The sequence below is a fragment of the Argiope bruennichi genome, chromosome X2 (assembly GCF_947563725.1).
Source record: "Argiope bruennichi chromosome X2, qqArgBrue1.1, whole genome shotgun sequence".
Taxonomy (NCBI): domain Eukaryota; kingdom Metazoa; phylum Arthropoda; class Arachnida; order Araneae; family Araneidae; genus Argiope; species Argiope bruennichi.
Genome location: NC_079163.1, coordinates 18,523,459 through 18,540,698, shown reverse-complemented (window position 1 = coordinate 18,540,698; position 17,240 = coordinate 18,523,459). Strand labels below are relative to the sequence as shown.

Below are 17,240 nucleotides of genomic sequence, written 5' to 3'. Positions count from 1 at the left end.
TATTATTACTCAACAATATGCATGGGAGAATTTTTTCACTGAAAACACATTTAAATATTTGATGAACATTTGTGTTCATTGAATATATTTTTTGGTGATAAAGAGATTTTCCTGCAGTTAAAATGGCTTTTTAAAATAAAGCACTTTCTGAGGGGGAAAAAACAGAAAAAATGCTACAACAGTTCTAAAAATTATGCAGAAAAATAAAACTGGCAAATAAATTATTTGTAGTCTGATCAAACCATTGCCTGCACAGATGGAGAGAATTACATTTTAAATTGTGTACAATAGATTCCCTACTAGAATTTCTTTCTTAAAAACAGCATCATTATTTTATATAAATAAATTATTTGCTGAAAATTTGAAAAAAACAAGATGTTCATTCTATTTCATGTTAGCAACTTTTTTTTTATTGCATTTTGGATGTTTCAGAAATATGAAATTTAGCTCATTTCGTTTAGGACATTTTGAATTATTAATGCTTAATGTTCTACAGGTATATAAAATTTCCCTGCATTTTCCCCTTCATCTTATACATTTTAATGAAGAATTCAAAATCTGCCCACTATGTTACTAGTATAAACTACAAATTCATTTAAATAAGCATAATTACAAAGAATTCATTTTATTAAAAGTTACATTAATGATTACAAGCTCTTAAAAATATTTAACATACATACGGATGGTACTGGGTTGGAGTCTGGAGAGATTTCTTTATTCCATAAAATAATATCAGCTGAAAAGGAAAGAAAAGTGTAATTAGAAACTGTAACAAAAAAAAAAAAAAAAAAATCAAATAATTTTAGCATCACATATGTAATTAAAGTTACCTGATTCCCAGTGTCTGCCAAGGAATGAATAGCTTCAGCAAACATACTATGAGAACCAGTATGAAGCCAAGCAAGGACCTTTAGAGCAAAATTTGTGGCGTTTCTGACAAAAAAAAAAGAAAAAAAAAGAAAAAGAAAAAAAAAAAAAAAAAAAAAAAGAAAAAAATACAAATAAATTTAGGAGCTTAAAAATATAGCAAAGATATTCTTCTTGAAATTGAAAAAAGATGCAGTCAAATTCATTTTGATATAATTTGCTTTCATGGCTCATCTTAAATTTTAAAAAATGTTTTATTTTCTATTGATTATATTTATTCAAAGAATATTTACCATCGGAAATAGATAGTAAATTAACACATACATTTAGGTGAACATTTATATTCATAAAATTTTCGTTTAGCTAACCTGCAACATAGTGATTTAAATCATACAAGGGTTTTGAAGACGGGGGATGGAAAACTTCTGAATGACAATTACATCAATCAATGCATCAGAAAATAATTACTTTGCTTACACAATATACATCAGTACTAATCAAAAGTGAATTACTATTGAATATGCTGTCTTACAAGATAGATTACTATTTATGTCGATGTATACACTTTGTTGACAAATGAATCTCGTTCAATTATAAATACAATTATTTTGCCTTAATACTTGCAATACATGCAATACACAAAGATAATCTGTTTTTCTTAAGATCAGTTCACATTAATCACAGCAATAACGTTACAAATACAATTTACAAAATAGAGAGTATATGGTATGCATTTATGAGAGTTTCTGTAAAGACAAGACACTCTCATAAATGCATGTCATGAAGAAAAGTTTATTTTAAGAGTGATGTAGCAATAAAATCAACTAAAAAGACGATAATGATTGACAATTTAATATTACTTATGACAGCCTGACGGCAATTTTTGTTTCAAAAAGTTTTCGGATTAGAGGCTTGGAATACAGGAGATTATTTAACCAACTGGGAAAACTTTTCAAGAGTGAATGCTATTCCTTAATACAATATTTAGTAACACAAAATATGCTGATATGAGTTTAAAACTTAAAAGCAAAAGAAAATTCAAATAGAAATGGTTTGCAGTACAGCCAATAGACTAACATGATATAAGTTTGCCAATTAATTGCTATTCGTTGGTTATAAAAATACTCATATTTTAGTTAATGATTGTCTTTTATTATTACAATATTTTTTTATACAGTATATTTTTAGTAATGCGGTATACTCAAAGCAAAGGACGACTAAATTAATAAAAGCTCCGGAATAGCAAGGTTCATCGAGAAAAAAATATGTAAAGAACTAAAAAACACGCAGCCTCTGGAAATTTTTAAGCTGGCCGTTTTTATGTAATGTTGCCATTAAATCTTTCTCTTCTTTATTTTTATTCAATTAATTTCATTCAAGCTTTCAATCTTTACTCCATGAGCTTTTAAACAATTTCAAACTATGAAAATGGAGGGGAAAAAAAAAAAAAAGGGTAAAAGTCTAATTTCATTTTTTTTATCAGAAGGTTGATGGCTGTCCTTTGTTTAATTGCTAAATATTCATCTTCAGAAATAAATCAAAAAGGTTTAATTCAGATAAAGTCCACAATTTTATTCGCAGCTCGCATTTCGACACTTTAGCGTACTCGCATAAAAAAAAAAAAAAGAAGCTCCGTTATACCTCCACTTTCGCCTAAATTGCTTGCTGAATTCCTTTCAAAACTAGTTTGAGTGCTCCATCCGTCTTGATAGAACTTCCGATACTTATTTAATTTTCGATACTTATCGAATTTTGAGTAATTTCGAGATTTCGATAGCGATCGAATTTGCTCACAATTTTTTTTTCAAAGTATTGTTTTGCATATCGGTGGAAAATATGTGTTCTTTTTTTTTTTTTTTTAATCCGCATGTTTTTCTGTAGTATGCGCTTTTATATTTCTAAAAGTGTATAATTTTTCTTGTTTTATATCTTTAAAAAATGCTCTTTTCCAATTTCGTTAAATAATTTTATTACAATATATTATTTTTTTATTTAAATAAAGATTATTTTTAACCCTTTTACGGTTAGGGAAATGAGCAGATTTCATTTACTTAATTCGCGCAGTATTACGAGTAAACAGTAGTCGAAAGTGGCAGCTGTTTTCCCCCGCCGTTCTTCCGAAAATGTCACCCTTCTCTGGCGATGCTGTAGATAGATCGCCTCACTCGTTTTAAAAATTTCTTAAAGTATTTGTAGTACTTAAATAACAGGTTTTACGTACTTTAAAATAATTAATAAATGATAATTATTAAATAGTAAATTATAAATGATTATAATCAATTATATAAATAATAATAGTTAATTATAAATATAAGACAAATATTAAATTGAAAGGACTAAATAAATACAACTAATGTAAAACTTTATGAAGCATGTAAATACAGTAATTACCTAAAAATCTTTTTGTGTGTGATACACTTTAAAACATGGAACTGCACATAATGGGGCATTACAGTCTTTGCAATAAGTACGCGTTTCACGGCGAATTCTTTTTCCATTGGCATCATTCTTGCTGCAACATACCACACATGGTCTAGTAGGTTCTTTCTTTTTTTTCTGTAGGTGGAATATAATCAGGAAAGTGGCGTGCTGACAATCTTCAAGTATTCGAAACTGTTTCAGCAGGTTTTGATTTCAAATGTCTGTGAGTGTGATATTTTTTAGCAATTCTTTCAGCTAGTTCAAGTCTGAATTCCAAATTTGATTTTTTATTCCCTTTTTTTTTTCCACAGCTGAAAAGCATTAAAAATTGTTATGTCCAATAAATAACGAAACATTTTCTTGTAATATTTCCTTTGACGAGATCGAGTTACGTCATAGTATCCAATTTGCTGATCCATGCGATCAACACCGCCCACCGTATTATTATAATCTAAAGCAATCTTAGACTTCTCTATTTCCACATTTTTCAATTTATTTGGGACTTTTACGATTTTAGGATTATGAATTGAGCTTATAAAATGAACATATTTTTTATCTCTTCATCGCATGATCATCATCTTACCTCTTTGATAGGCAAGTAAGTCTCTCTTTTTAAGCTTTTCTGTTTTCAGTTCCTTCGGTAGATCTTTTCTGTTGGGTCTTAATGTTCCAAAAAAATCAGATTTAGATTTCAATAACATTTCCCCTAACTTGGGAGAGTTGTAGTAATTATCCATAGTAAGGCAATATCCTTTGATAGCGGCTTAGACAATGTCAAAACTACCTGAGTACGAAACGAACATTCTTTATTTTCTTCAGATATATCTGTGCCTTTACCGACATAAATTATAATAGACCACACGTATCCACTATGAGATTCGCATAACAAACATTTTGATACCGAATCTGGCCCTTTTAAGTGGTAAGTATTGGGTCCAAGAAAGTCTCCCTTTATACAGCAATAGACTTTCACCAATACATATGTCTTGTTCGGGTGTATAAACTTCCGAAAATCTTTTCTGTAAGTAATTTAAAACGGTCCATTTTTTTTTTTTTTTTTTTTTAGTTTTGGCTGAGGATGAGAAGTATCAGTGTTTTCATTCCTATCAAAATGAATAAACTGCATAATAAGGACAAACCTTCTCGAACTCATGAGGTTACAAAAGTTAGGAGTTTCAATTAACTTTCTTTTTGGTTTGGTTAACTTTCTTTTTTTTAACTTTCTTAATTCTTACAGTTGGTTTCGTAATTATTCCTTGCAAAATTAATGTTTCAAAAAATACTCTGAATTCATTCGCATTAGTTTCACTCCAATGATGAGTTCGGGAATGTTGTTTGCTCTTAAATTTATTTAAATTTTCAGCAGCAAAAATGTTGGTTTCGGTAACAATATGATTTACAATCTCATCAGTAAAAAACAACTCGAAGTACTCTAGTGGATCAGAAACATTTGTCACGCAAACTTTCATGCCTACATCACCAGTAAAACTAAATCGGCTAGGAGCGTGAGAACTTGAATTCATTTTACACCACTGTCGAACACTCGAAAAATCTTCCTCATCGCTTGAATCGTCTTCTGAGCTTGATATACTGTGAACAAAGTCTTCATCAGACTCAAAACTTGATAAGCTTTCTGTATCACAATCATAATCATCTAATTTTCGCTTTTGAGCCATTTTACTTTACAAACACCCAAAAAAAAACGCGCCAAAAAGCCATACGCATAAATAGAACAAGGTAAAAAAAAAAAAAAAAAATCCCCCTTCATTATGAAAAGAAATTCATGGAACCCGTACTGTCATCTGTAGACAGTAAAACTAACTAAATTTCACGGGTAGGATTCGTTTGTGACATAATCAATGCAGAATAATAATGGCGAATGAGCTCAGCGCGCATTGAGGAAAAATTTCACTACGCGAGTAGTGCTCGTTTCTACCCATTTCGGTCGAAATCTTGCTCACGAGCGCAACTCGTTTGCGTGCATTATGAAGCACGATTCGATTGCGAGCTGAACTCGTTCATAACCATCAAAGGGTTAATGAATAAATTTTATTACTCCAATTTATTAATTTATTGCACTTTATGTGATTAGATCATATATTGTGCTTTTTTTTTTTTTTTTTTTTCAAATTTTCATGCAGTTTAAGAGCATTTTTTTCTTTTCTTTTTTTTATTCGTGTTCTTTTATTTATTTATTTTTTCAAATACACAGTATTTTGAATTGATTTAAAAATTCCAGCATTCAATTGACTTAAGAAATTTTTAGCGAAGTTATTATTTTTTTGTTTTTAATGTAAAGACATTTTAGTGGTGATTTTTCAATCTTTTAACTTTTTTATATATAATCCTTTTCTCATCCCTGCCTTCATCTTAATTTTTCATATTTTTTTTTTTTATTTCATTTCAAATTTTATAATATGTTAAAATGTTGATAGAAATAAAAGATAATTAGCTGGAATTTTAATATTCAGAAATACAGCGTTGTAGTTGAGCGTTGGTTATTTTTTTCATTATATTAACGATGATATGTAATGACATATTTTTCTTTTATTTGATCATGATCAGACCTTTTCTAAAATTTTTAATGTATTACATCATTCGTCCTTAAATAAATTTACCCTCCATAATATTCGTTATCAATATTTTACACATTTGGAATTACTATATTTCGTCTCTTTTTGAGTTTTGAAATGGTAAATTGAATTATTAATTTTAGTTATATAACATGCTATTGTTAATTTCTAGTGCTTATTTAAATTAAATCTGCCAATAATACTATTATGATAAGAATAAAAATTTATGCAATTCATATACAAAAATTAATTTTTCAAGACATCAGATTTTGAATTCAAGAATTATTAAAACTAATTAAATTTATTTGTGAAAGGCATTATTATGTCGTTTTCCATTTTTTTTATGAAGAATGAAAGAAACTGAAGTTTTTTAAGTCATCCGTGAAAAGGGTAAAATTTTTAAAATTTTTTTATTGCAAAAAACGCAATATTATAAATTGTAACATGCAGACATTGCTCTGGCATTGACACACTATATTAAAGCGGTTTTAACACAATTATTTTCCAACTATTTTTATTTGGAATTGTTTTGATCAGTCAATATGTTAAGAGATGCTATTTATAACTTATAATAGCTATAAATAAATAATGATATCAATATATATCGAAAAATATCGATATGTGTTGGACGATATATCGCGATGATGAAATTCGGTCACAGCCAAGCCCTTCTGGCAACACGCATTGTTGATGTTAGAAACAATCCAAAATTAAGCATAAAAAATCACTTTTTAGTCCTTAGCTTCTAAGATATTGCAGTTATTGAAAAACTTTAAATATAAAAGTAAACAAAATGAGTTTTAATGAAGTGCTAATTTGGCTAATTAGATTATTATTCTATCTCCAATATTAAAGAAGTTATAGCGAAATGAAAATTTCCACCTCCTTTGAGCTAGATGGTCCATTTACGAACTCATCCGAAATTTTTACATTTCTTACAACATATTTCAAGCCAGTTAAAACAAACATACCGAAAAAATTTAAGAAGTAATATACATTAGAATCGAAAATTGATTTCAAATTAAAAAGAAAATATCAGACAACTATACTGTAATGAAATTGGAAGAAAGAAAGGAGTCTTACATTACTACAGCTGTTAACACAACTCGTCCTGAAGTTTTGATGATTAATTCTTGCCTCTAAAAGAATCAACATATTAAAATTATTTCCAAACATGTGTAATATATTAAAGATATTGATGATCAAACATTTTAAAAAATTACTTTAAAATAGTAATTCGCCTTACAAAATGAATTTTACTTTAAAATGCTTAATAATTGTTACTTCATAATCAAAATAACATCAGAGATATGGTAAAGGCAGGGGGGGGGGGTCCCTTTCAGATTTTTCTTTTTCTATTCAGACATTGCCATTTAAATCAAATTAATTGATAAATTTGGAAACAATAATCTAATTTAATATTTTATTATCCACACTGATGATATTTAAATATGATTGCAGCTCTAAAAAAGAACGTGATATTTTATATCTTAAGTCAGTATTTTAGCAAAATATTTACCAAAAGAAAATTTTTTTGACTCAGCAAAAATGACAAAATTATATAAGTTGCTTGGTTCTACTTCATGAAAGTATTATATTCATATTCCTCAAAATTTACTTTTTGCTCAACGATTCAAAAAATAAGTTATTTTTGCATTTATGAGCAGACAGATCGTATTGCTGTTTTAAATAACTACCAATACTTTAGTACCAGTTTTCTCAGATATTACAATCAATAAGATTAGCTGACTAAACAATAATGATGTGAAAAGTAAAAGATTATATGGAATATATTATGAATTGCATGAAAATTTATAATGTTCTGTGGAAACAGATACTGGCTAAAATGATCAACAGAGAAATTTTTTTAAATAAAAATTATATAATTGTTGAGAATCAAAAGTCTTTGTTATTACCGTTATTATTATTATTAAATTGTAAAGTTTTTCGACTTGAATATATTAAGGTTGATACATCGAAGTGGAAAAATCAGGACAAATTTTTCGTTATTTAACTGGAGTTTGATAAGAACAAAACTAACTAGGCTGCACGATTCAAAACAAGTTGTGGATACAATGAAATGCTCATCCTGGAACTAACAAAAAGTCACACAGCATGCATGACTCAACCCTGCACAACAAATGAAGATATGGAGGGTATTGGTGTCCCAGCCAATAGGCTTGAAAATTGCCATGATGATAAGTGTTTTTTTTTTTTTTTAATTAGGAAACAAAGATGCCATTATTCCACAAATTGTTAAAAACTACTCAGGCATTTTTCAATTCCCAAAAATTATTCAGAGGGTTCAATTTATAACGATTTTACTGGAATGCTCTGACTCGAAGATGACCCAAATTTTGTGCAGGCTGTTTGAATTTCCAGCTGAAATAATGCATATATTGTCTGAAATAATGCATATATTGTCTGAAATAATAACATATCTATAATTTAAAATATTCATTGCCAAAATTAAAACTGTGAATGCCTTGTATCTACAGCAATTATACAATAATTTTTTTGCCCTTATTTCAATCAAAAGATCCTAGGAAATTAGGGAAACAATAAGCAGACAAAAATTACCGGAGCATTTTGCGATTAATAAAAAAAGATGTAAAACAGTTTTTCTAAATGATCGATGTAAAAACAAATTTAACAGACTTGGAGCAAAGAAGTGAAATAAGTATGATTAATTGAATAAAATAAATAAATAAACATAGGATATTAAAAATGTTGTAGAATTATTACATAAAAGGAAAATTAATTGATTTCATGAATGATAAAATTTGATTCGGAAAACGCTGCAATCCGCTTTTTCGTGGAAACGTGACATCTTCAATTAAATGATTAGAAATTCTTGTTTTCATCAATATATTCACAGATTTAATTCACCTTCAATTTAAGTTCTATTACTATGATTTCGATTGCATAGAGTTTCCTCAACCAAATCAGTGTAGCAATTAAGCTAAAATTTTGGCAATCTTATATTTTATTTCTATGTTTAATATTTGTACAAGAATTTCAGTATTCATTTTCAGAATTACAATACAACAACAGTTTGTAGAAGATTTTTAGTACAAGTACAGTTTGTAACAAGATTTTTGGAGATGCCCCACATCTACTCTTAATTATATTGGGCCAATTTCAACCAAACTTTTCACACTTATTCTTTAGAACAAGGCAAAAAAAAAAAAAAAAAAAAAAAAAAAAAAAACACCCCATCAGCTTTCAAAAGTGGAAAAGTTAATTAAATATTCAATTAATGAGGAATTTACTGAAATTTTGCTGCTTTTCCGTAGTAATTTCGGAGTAAATAATTTTACAATAAATATTTTAATGTCATCTTAAAATTAAAAATCTTACCTTCTCAGTAATATCAAATTCCTATCGGTGTAATTTTTTTAATTAATTCTTTTAAAATTTAACACGGGCGATTTTGAAATGCAGTAATGGACCCACCACTACTTTTTGAAATCTCAGTTTCATTCTTTTTTTATTGATTTGAAGCAGTTATTTAATGATGCTTAAAAGCACTGAAAGAAAGAAATGATTTGTCTTTCATTTTCAAGCTATAACAAATGCTTAAGGCCAATCAATCCAATAATGATGTATAATTAAAGAGATTGTGTGTAATACAATAATTCATGTAAAATTAGTTTTAACATGAAAAATATTGAACATGAAAGTATTTAAATTCTGGGCAACACCTGGTATATCAACTACTTTCTAATATAATTTGAAATTCAAATTAACATTAGTAATATTAATAAAAATTTATTTTGCTAGATTGAGTTTATTAGTTACAGATAATGCTTTGTTTAAAATTTTATTAAAATGATATTGTACAGCTTTTGGCCCATCAAGTTCAGAATTATATCTTTTCATTCTAGTATGTTCCTACCAAATATCTTTACACATGCAGGAGGTGGGGAAAGAGGAAGAGAAGTAAATTCCACACTTGATCTAAGTTTCCATATAAAATTGGTTATTTAAAATTATCAGGTGATTCTTCACAATGCCTAATATACATAGTACTGTGATTTAAAACTGACGTACTTGTAAAAGATATCTCTTGAAAATATATTACTAATAATAAAGTTTCCATAAGTAATAAATAACCAATAATAAAAAATAATTAATTTCCACAACATAATAAATAACATTTCCACAAGCCATTTTCATTTCTTTGTTATCCTTGTATGGTTTTTATTTTTCTTTTCATGCGGTCAATAGCTTTTTTTTTTTTTTTTTTGCCAATATCATAATAAATGGTTAGTTAAAATATTTTTTTTAAGTAGGCAAAGTTTAGCGTAGAGTTGGCATTTTTAATAACTTGTACCTCACCCAAAAGTGTGCCCCTTCCCTAAATCACATCAATTCAAAATTAAGGCCTTGCTCTATTGTGAAAAGATATAGATAAAGGGGATAACAACTGGACTGGTATTACAATTTCTAATATCTAAAAATTAACATAAAACAAGACAATTAATAAATCTTAGAATTAAAAATCATCAATCATTAATTTGTGAAATATTCACACGATCCAACACACTTTTATCAAAAGCCAAATAAGTAAATACAAAAGTAACTTCCTTAGACAATGCTCATTATTATTATTTTATATAAAATATGAGATAAATGAAGTGAGGGAACATGATATACAGGAGTGAAACAAAAATAAAAAGTGCCCAAAGTATTTTTTTTTTTTTTTTAACATCTCAGTTATTATCAGTAGCTTAGCAAGTTTAAATGGAATTTCGGGACGCGACGTTACTTTTTCGCTTTCTAATTCATATTTGGCGTATATAAAAGTGACATAATTCTATAATATTTCGTCTCTACAGCACCCGAGATGGTACTTGGGGTGCCTATGACCCCTTTTGACCTCTCCTAATGCAACGTAACTGATAATTAATAAAAAAAACACTTACTTTACGCTCTTCTTTATGCATTGTGGAGCGAGTATATTCTTTCAATATTTTCTTCACATGAAATATATCTATTTGAAAAACATATTAATATGAATTAATGTTTTTAAAAAACAAAAACACCCAACAAAAATACATATTATTCCCTTTTAAATCCAAAATTATTGTTTCAACGTACATACAACAAACTTTATTTTGTGAAGTTAAAAACTTAAAATTTAGTGAAATGAAAAATAATTTTGGAATATTTAAAGTCAGGGGTAAGGTGAATAACAGTGCAACTTACACATATGGAAATTATTGGTGATCTTTAATGTGAGTATATAGATAATTTTAGATAAATACAAAGAATGCTTCTTTACCTTAAGTTACTTTTGTTTATTAGTAATAATTCTTTTGGAGGAAAGTAAGAGAGATAAATGCTTGATTAATAGATCTGAGGATGTCAGAAATTTTGTAAATTATAAATGAGGACAAGCAATTAAATTATCTAATTTAATCCATTATGGATTATTTTCTTCAGTAGGGAGCAAAAACCAATAAAATTTCTATTTTGAAAAATAAACACAAATTATAAGGAGTATTCTTTATATTCATCCTAGATATCACAATGTTTTATAAGGAAAAGCCATTATTATAAATGGTTAAGAAAAATTTTGATTTTCTTTTAAGTGCCAATTTTTGGTACATTTGCATTTTTTAAGGAAAGAATGAAAAAAAATTATGCATTATCAAGAAAACAAATTTATTGTTATCAAGAAAATATACAATTTTATAATAAATTTTAGAGAATGCTAGGGGGAATTTACACCATTAAAGAAAAGATTGACACAAATGAAAAAAAAACAAAAAAAAACCATCAAATGTTATTGGTCCTTTATTAAATTATAAAATTGAATATATATATATATATAAATATATAAGATATTAGGTAAGGACAATTCTAGTTACGATTTACAAAACAAAACAATGATACTTATTTTAGAATATATCCAATGAAAAAAAAAAAAGAAAAAAAAGAAAGATAAGATACATACTATTTCGATATTGTTCTTCATCCTCCTTGCGTTTTTTAAGTTCTCGTTGCAAAGCTTCCTCACTTCCCCAAACTTCAATGGCTCTATTATTTTAATAAATAACAACAGTCAGAATCAGAAGCACATCAAATAAATTATAACGGCAACTGGGCCGCTTCTTTTGTTTCATATAGTTTAATACACGATTCAATAAATTTTTTGAAATTTTAGATAACATGTTTTATATTATGTCCTCTGGAAAAAAAGGAATTATTAAGACATTTTAATTCTACCTTACATGTAAAAAATGTTACTAAAGGGCAGGAAGACAATGATTTGGTTATAAATTTATCTAGGTCTTACTAATAAATTCGAAAAAGGGTGAGTTTGGGGTAATTTTTTTTTTTTTCATTATATTACTTTTTTAACTTTTTTGGGTTCGTAAATATTTGAGCATAAAATAAGCAAACAAAATTTTAAATTTAAGTACAATACCATTGAAAACATTTTAAATCGTTCATTTAGAAAAATCTGACTGCTTCATCAGTTTAAATCAGTCGAGAAATCTGAAGAATAGCACAAAAGTTTATGACACTGTATAAATTGTGTAAAAAAATAGTGAACAGAAACAATGTTTTACAGTAATTAAATCAACTTACACTTTCAGCAAATATATATGTTTATTTCTCTCTTAACTGTACAATTTCTTCTCAAGTACAAAATATAAATATCCTAAAAATGTACTAATAAAATTTTTGCAATTAGAAGAACTCTTACTTCTGTTCAACATCTCTGCGTAAGTAGACTTGTATTGGAGGATTATCTTCAAAAGGGCTTCTTCTAGTTGTTTTTCTTAAGCATTCAAGATCACTATTGATAGAAAAAATGAAATATTTAGTAAAGAACAAATAAAAGACAGCATATCTAAGGAAAAGAAAGAAGCACAGTGATTTTATTTGCATGCAAAAAACTTATCTAAGAAAAATTTGTAAATTATGAAATGATGAGATAAAATTGTGAAAGAAATTCATCAGTCAGTGGAAGAATAATGTAGTTTTCTGGGTTTTTATATTTTTGTTGTATATTAACATTTTTATATTACATCCAAAGTTTGGATTTTATTACATTCACAAAAGATTGATTAAACACAATCGATTTTTTAAATGTCTTACAAGATTAAGTTGCATAGTAATAATGAAGGACATCTCAATATATCAATTTTCTAAAGATATCAAATTTACTGACAGCAATTTTTAAAACTACTTTATACATATTTTCAGGCATTTAATACTCTAGGAAAAAAATTTGTTCATAAAAATATATACTGTGACAATAAAGAAAATTCACTTTTAAAAAATAAAATTCCATACTCTCTTTTTTACATTGAAGATTAAAGTTTCCAGGAAAATATTTCCAGATATATTTCAACTATCATCAGAAGCTATCTTTCAAGCATATATTTTCTATAATTCCTCATTTGAAGGATTACAAACTTTTTGACTCCTATATACTATACTCATATCTGGTATTAAAATATCCTAGCTGTGGTACAAAAAAGGAAAAACTGCTAATAGCAGCTTACTAACAATATATTTTTTTTTACTTTATTAATAGTGAAATGAAGATTAAAGTATTCAAAATATCATACAAATAAATATAAAAAAATTTAAAATCCGCATCCCAAAGATGATATAAACAAGTGAATATAACAAGAAATGTAAAAACTTAAAATTCATGTTTAGACATAAATACATTGTTCACACTACCCATAAAACAATCGTCGTTTATACAAAATGTTACGCAATATAAACGCTTTCTACATACCTAGGTTTTAAAAGATATTCATTCATTGCTCTCAAAGGAGTGATGAAATTCCTGTCTGTAAATTTTTTGCTTAAATCCATTTTTTGTCTTTCCTCCTTCCTTTTCTCTGAAAAGCATAAAATTTTAATTAAAAAAATCATAAAGGGTATTACATGAATATCACAAATAATAAAAATTATAAACAAAATTTTATTATTTCTATATTTTGAAACAGTAATTCAGAATACATTGAAACAGCTAAGCCAAAACATACCTAAATAAATATATTTATTGAATTACCTGATTTTGAATCGGTTGCCGAAAATAAATGTTTTAAATTAGTTAAATTATTAACGAAAATTTTAAATTATTAAGAATCAATGTCAGTAATAAAAATTATAAAAAACGGTAGAAAGAAAATCGGGTGGTTAAATATTTGACGAAACAATGAAAACGGTTTGAATTTCTGGTCAAAAATGTAATCTATTGTTAGAAATTAAGCAATAACATATTTTTAAAAAATTGCCAAAATTCCCATGATTATTAAATTGGTTATCATTAAAAAGACAATTTCATATATTTTAAAACGTTGCAAAATTCATTTTTGTGCAGAAATCCTTTTGGAAATTAACGAAAAAATTCAGGTTAATTTTTAATTAATTAAAATTCTAATTACAACATTAACAAATCGCTCCGATGTGCGCATTCCCACTTCCACAGTATACATGCAACACGTTTAGTAGATGTAAGTCAAACGATCTGGCATGTAGAGTGCCAAAACACATACATTCCTCTTCATTATTAGTATAAATTACAACAGTAACGTTATAGGTACTAAGACTGACAAAAAATGAAACCTTATTTTCAATAATTTTACAAATTAATATCTATTCTCATATTTCAAAAAGTCTTCTTGGCATGGAACAGCACCAATTCTATTGAAATAGGTACAGATTGTCTTCCTAATATTTTTGCTAACTAAGTAAGTTAAATAATAAAATGCAACAGTAAGAAGTGCAAAACCAAATCTGAAATGCAGATGATGATGTTGAAGAAGTAGAAGCAGAAGAAAAAGAGGAAGAAGAAGTAACAATGGAAAATTGTCTAAGAAGCAATAAAAAATTATCATAGCGAGCCTTTTGTTTTACGATTGTTAGATTGAATACTAGTACCTCCATCTTTTGCACTCAAAGTCATATCTTATGAAAAGTTGCATGTCTGTGCTCGTCTTTCATAATTTCCCCAGTGTAGCGATTTAAAGCAGATTGAACAGCTTAGATAAAATCAACTTCTTAAAGTTACATTAAAGCTATTTGGCAATGGACCGCAACATTTTGAACCATGGCCAGATGGCATCTCATACAATTGTCCCTTTTCAATTTCTTAATCATATTTAGTGAAAGGGATAAGACAATTTTATGGTTTTGAGAGAAAGATTACAGTATTGTGGTATGCAAATGTAAGCAATGAAATAAATTAGTAAGCTAAGAATACTTTAAAAGTCGGTACTAAAAAAGTACATTTCTTAACAATTTTGTTATAAGTGGTTCCAATTGATTTCATTTTTAACTCTGAGTAGAAAATAGAATATATGATACAACAAGAGAACCGAGTACAATTCGCAGTAGTATGTTGTGTATTACCAATTCTTATTGCATTCATTTATTCCTCTCAGTCCCCATATGGGAACTACATATTAGAATGGCTTAACATGTTTGAATAAAAATGCTTGATATTTGAGTGAAAGCCTGGGATGCCTTCCAATAACAAAAGTCAAAGATGAGATTTGACTTAAAGTATATCGTAAGAAATAAATACTCTGTAGTTTACTCAAATAATGTAGCTTATTTACTCCAAAAAAAGAGCTTGTAATAATTGAAGCCTATACATTTGACATAAGCCTGATCTAATGCAGTCAATCGAAAATTAATCATAGACTAAGCTACTTTCTTTGAAACCAAATATCAAGTATGGATTTAAACATGGAATTGATAATTGATAATTTTCTTTCATGTAAAAGAACCATGCATATAATAATGAGCAATTTTTTTACTCTTTGAAATTGCAAATTCTAATTTAAAATGCAAATTCATACAGTTGTGCCATCAAATTCATAAAGAAGGGAAGAGAAACTTGAAAAAATTGAATATATATCAGAGAAGTACTGGAAAACTGAGCAAGAAAAAAAAATCGTCGCTCCCACTTGTGTGCTTTCTAAAAGAATGACATAGACATATTTCAGTAACAAGGAAATTTGAATATGCTCGTGATTTATACCAAATGTAGTCATAATGCCATAGAAACATACATATGTTGCTTTCTGAATTCTCGGAAACCTGCTAGGAAGAATATTCACAAAACGGTTTAGCGATTACAAACTACTGGTTCCTTACTTTCTCTGAATAAACGGCGTGGATGAGGCGTTATACATGCGATGTAGTAATTGAAATTGCGGAGTATTTTTCAAGTTACCCACATGATTAGTGTATGAATAATCTGTCCAAAAATTCAACATTCTAAAACCGAGACCAAGCAGAGAATATTTCAATGTAATAATTAGTATATATACAGTTTTCATGGAATTCATGGACTGATACACCAGGTTCATCAGCAGTGGCAATTTTCTATAAATGTGCGGAGTAGCAATTTTACAAACTCTGATTGATTCCATTTTGTACAACAGTATATTGAATGATGGTCAATATATTACAAGTCAGTTTTGATTGGTCAAATGTCTGACTTAAAGTATGAATTGGTTTTGGCTGAATACACTCTGTAGATCTCTGCTGAATTCAAAAAGCCTGTCTAGGTCAAAGTGATGAATTCGATCGGATATGCGATTAAAAGAATGTATAGGCGTCTCTCTCTCTCTCTCTCACACACACACACAAATGAATCATTAGATAATCAGCAGATATAAACTGATACACTTCACAATCGAAAAGATTAAACCGTATTGTTTTTATTAAAGGAACTTTGTATTAATAGTCTAAAGCTTAACTGAGTTCAGATTTATTTTCCTTTCTAGGGAAATAAGAACATGTATAATAATTTTATTCTCACTTACGAGATAATGATTTAGCTGCTTCCTTCTCTTCCTCACTTTTGGTTCCTTGAGTAAAAAAAGACGTTTTATCATTTGTCTGATCATAATAAATGCTGCCTGTATGAAAATTGCATTGAAGTGACTTTTCTAATTGCTGAGAATAAGGACACAGAAAGCCACAAACAGGGAATGTCACTGGTGAAGGAACAAGCAGAAGCAGACAGCTTCCATAGCCTAAAAATAAAATATTTCAATAAATAAAACATTAAAAATTTTTTTTAAAGCTGACATGTCTTTACCACTTTTAAAAATCTTAGAAAATACTAATAAACTTAAGATTTTAGAAAACTTTTGAAATTTCCTTCGAATTTATTAAACAGGCTTTGACAATGTTGCTTTGTCTAATTTCATATTTCCTTTTAAGCTAGTATTATAGAACTCACAAGCAAAACGGTTAGTACCATTAAAGATACTCACAAACAGCAGATAAGCTTTAACTATGTTACTCTTAAGTCTGAAACTATAGTGTTTAATAAAATAGCATTCAGCATAAGACTCTATTCTCATGTATGTTCAACTAATATTCTTG

At 27.9% G+C, this 17,240-nt stretch overlaps 1 protein-coding gene across 3 annotated transcripts in view; it reads right to left on the bottom strand.

The window, feature by feature from the left end:
• LOC129960014 (proton-coupled zinc antiporter SLC30A9, mitochondrial-like) overlaps positions 1 to 17,240 on the bottom strand; it is a 57,232-nt gene that overhangs the window by 24,722 nt on the left and 15,270 nt on the right. For all 3 annotated transcript variants that reach the window (XM_056073015.1, XM_056073014.1, XM_056073016.1), the window contains 8 exons: positions 16,673 to 16,885; positions 13,627 to 13,732; positions 12,580 to 12,672; positions 11,824 to 11,906; positions 10,790 to 10,857; positions 6,945 to 7,000; positions 831 to 933; positions 681 to 736 (listed from right to left, as the gene is read on the bottom strand). In XM_056073015.1, coding sequence (XP_055928990.1) covers positions 681 to 736; positions 831 to 933; positions 6,945 to 7,000; positions 10,790 to 10,857; positions 11,824 to 11,906; positions 12,580 to 12,672; positions 13,627 to 13,732; positions 16,673 to 16,885 — 778 coding nt within the window. The remainder of the gene's footprint in view (positions 1 to 680; positions 737 to 830; positions 934 to 6,944; positions 7,001 to 10,789; positions 10,858 to 11,823; positions 11,907 to 12,579; positions 12,673 to 13,626; positions 13,733 to 16,672; positions 16,886 to 17,240) is intronic.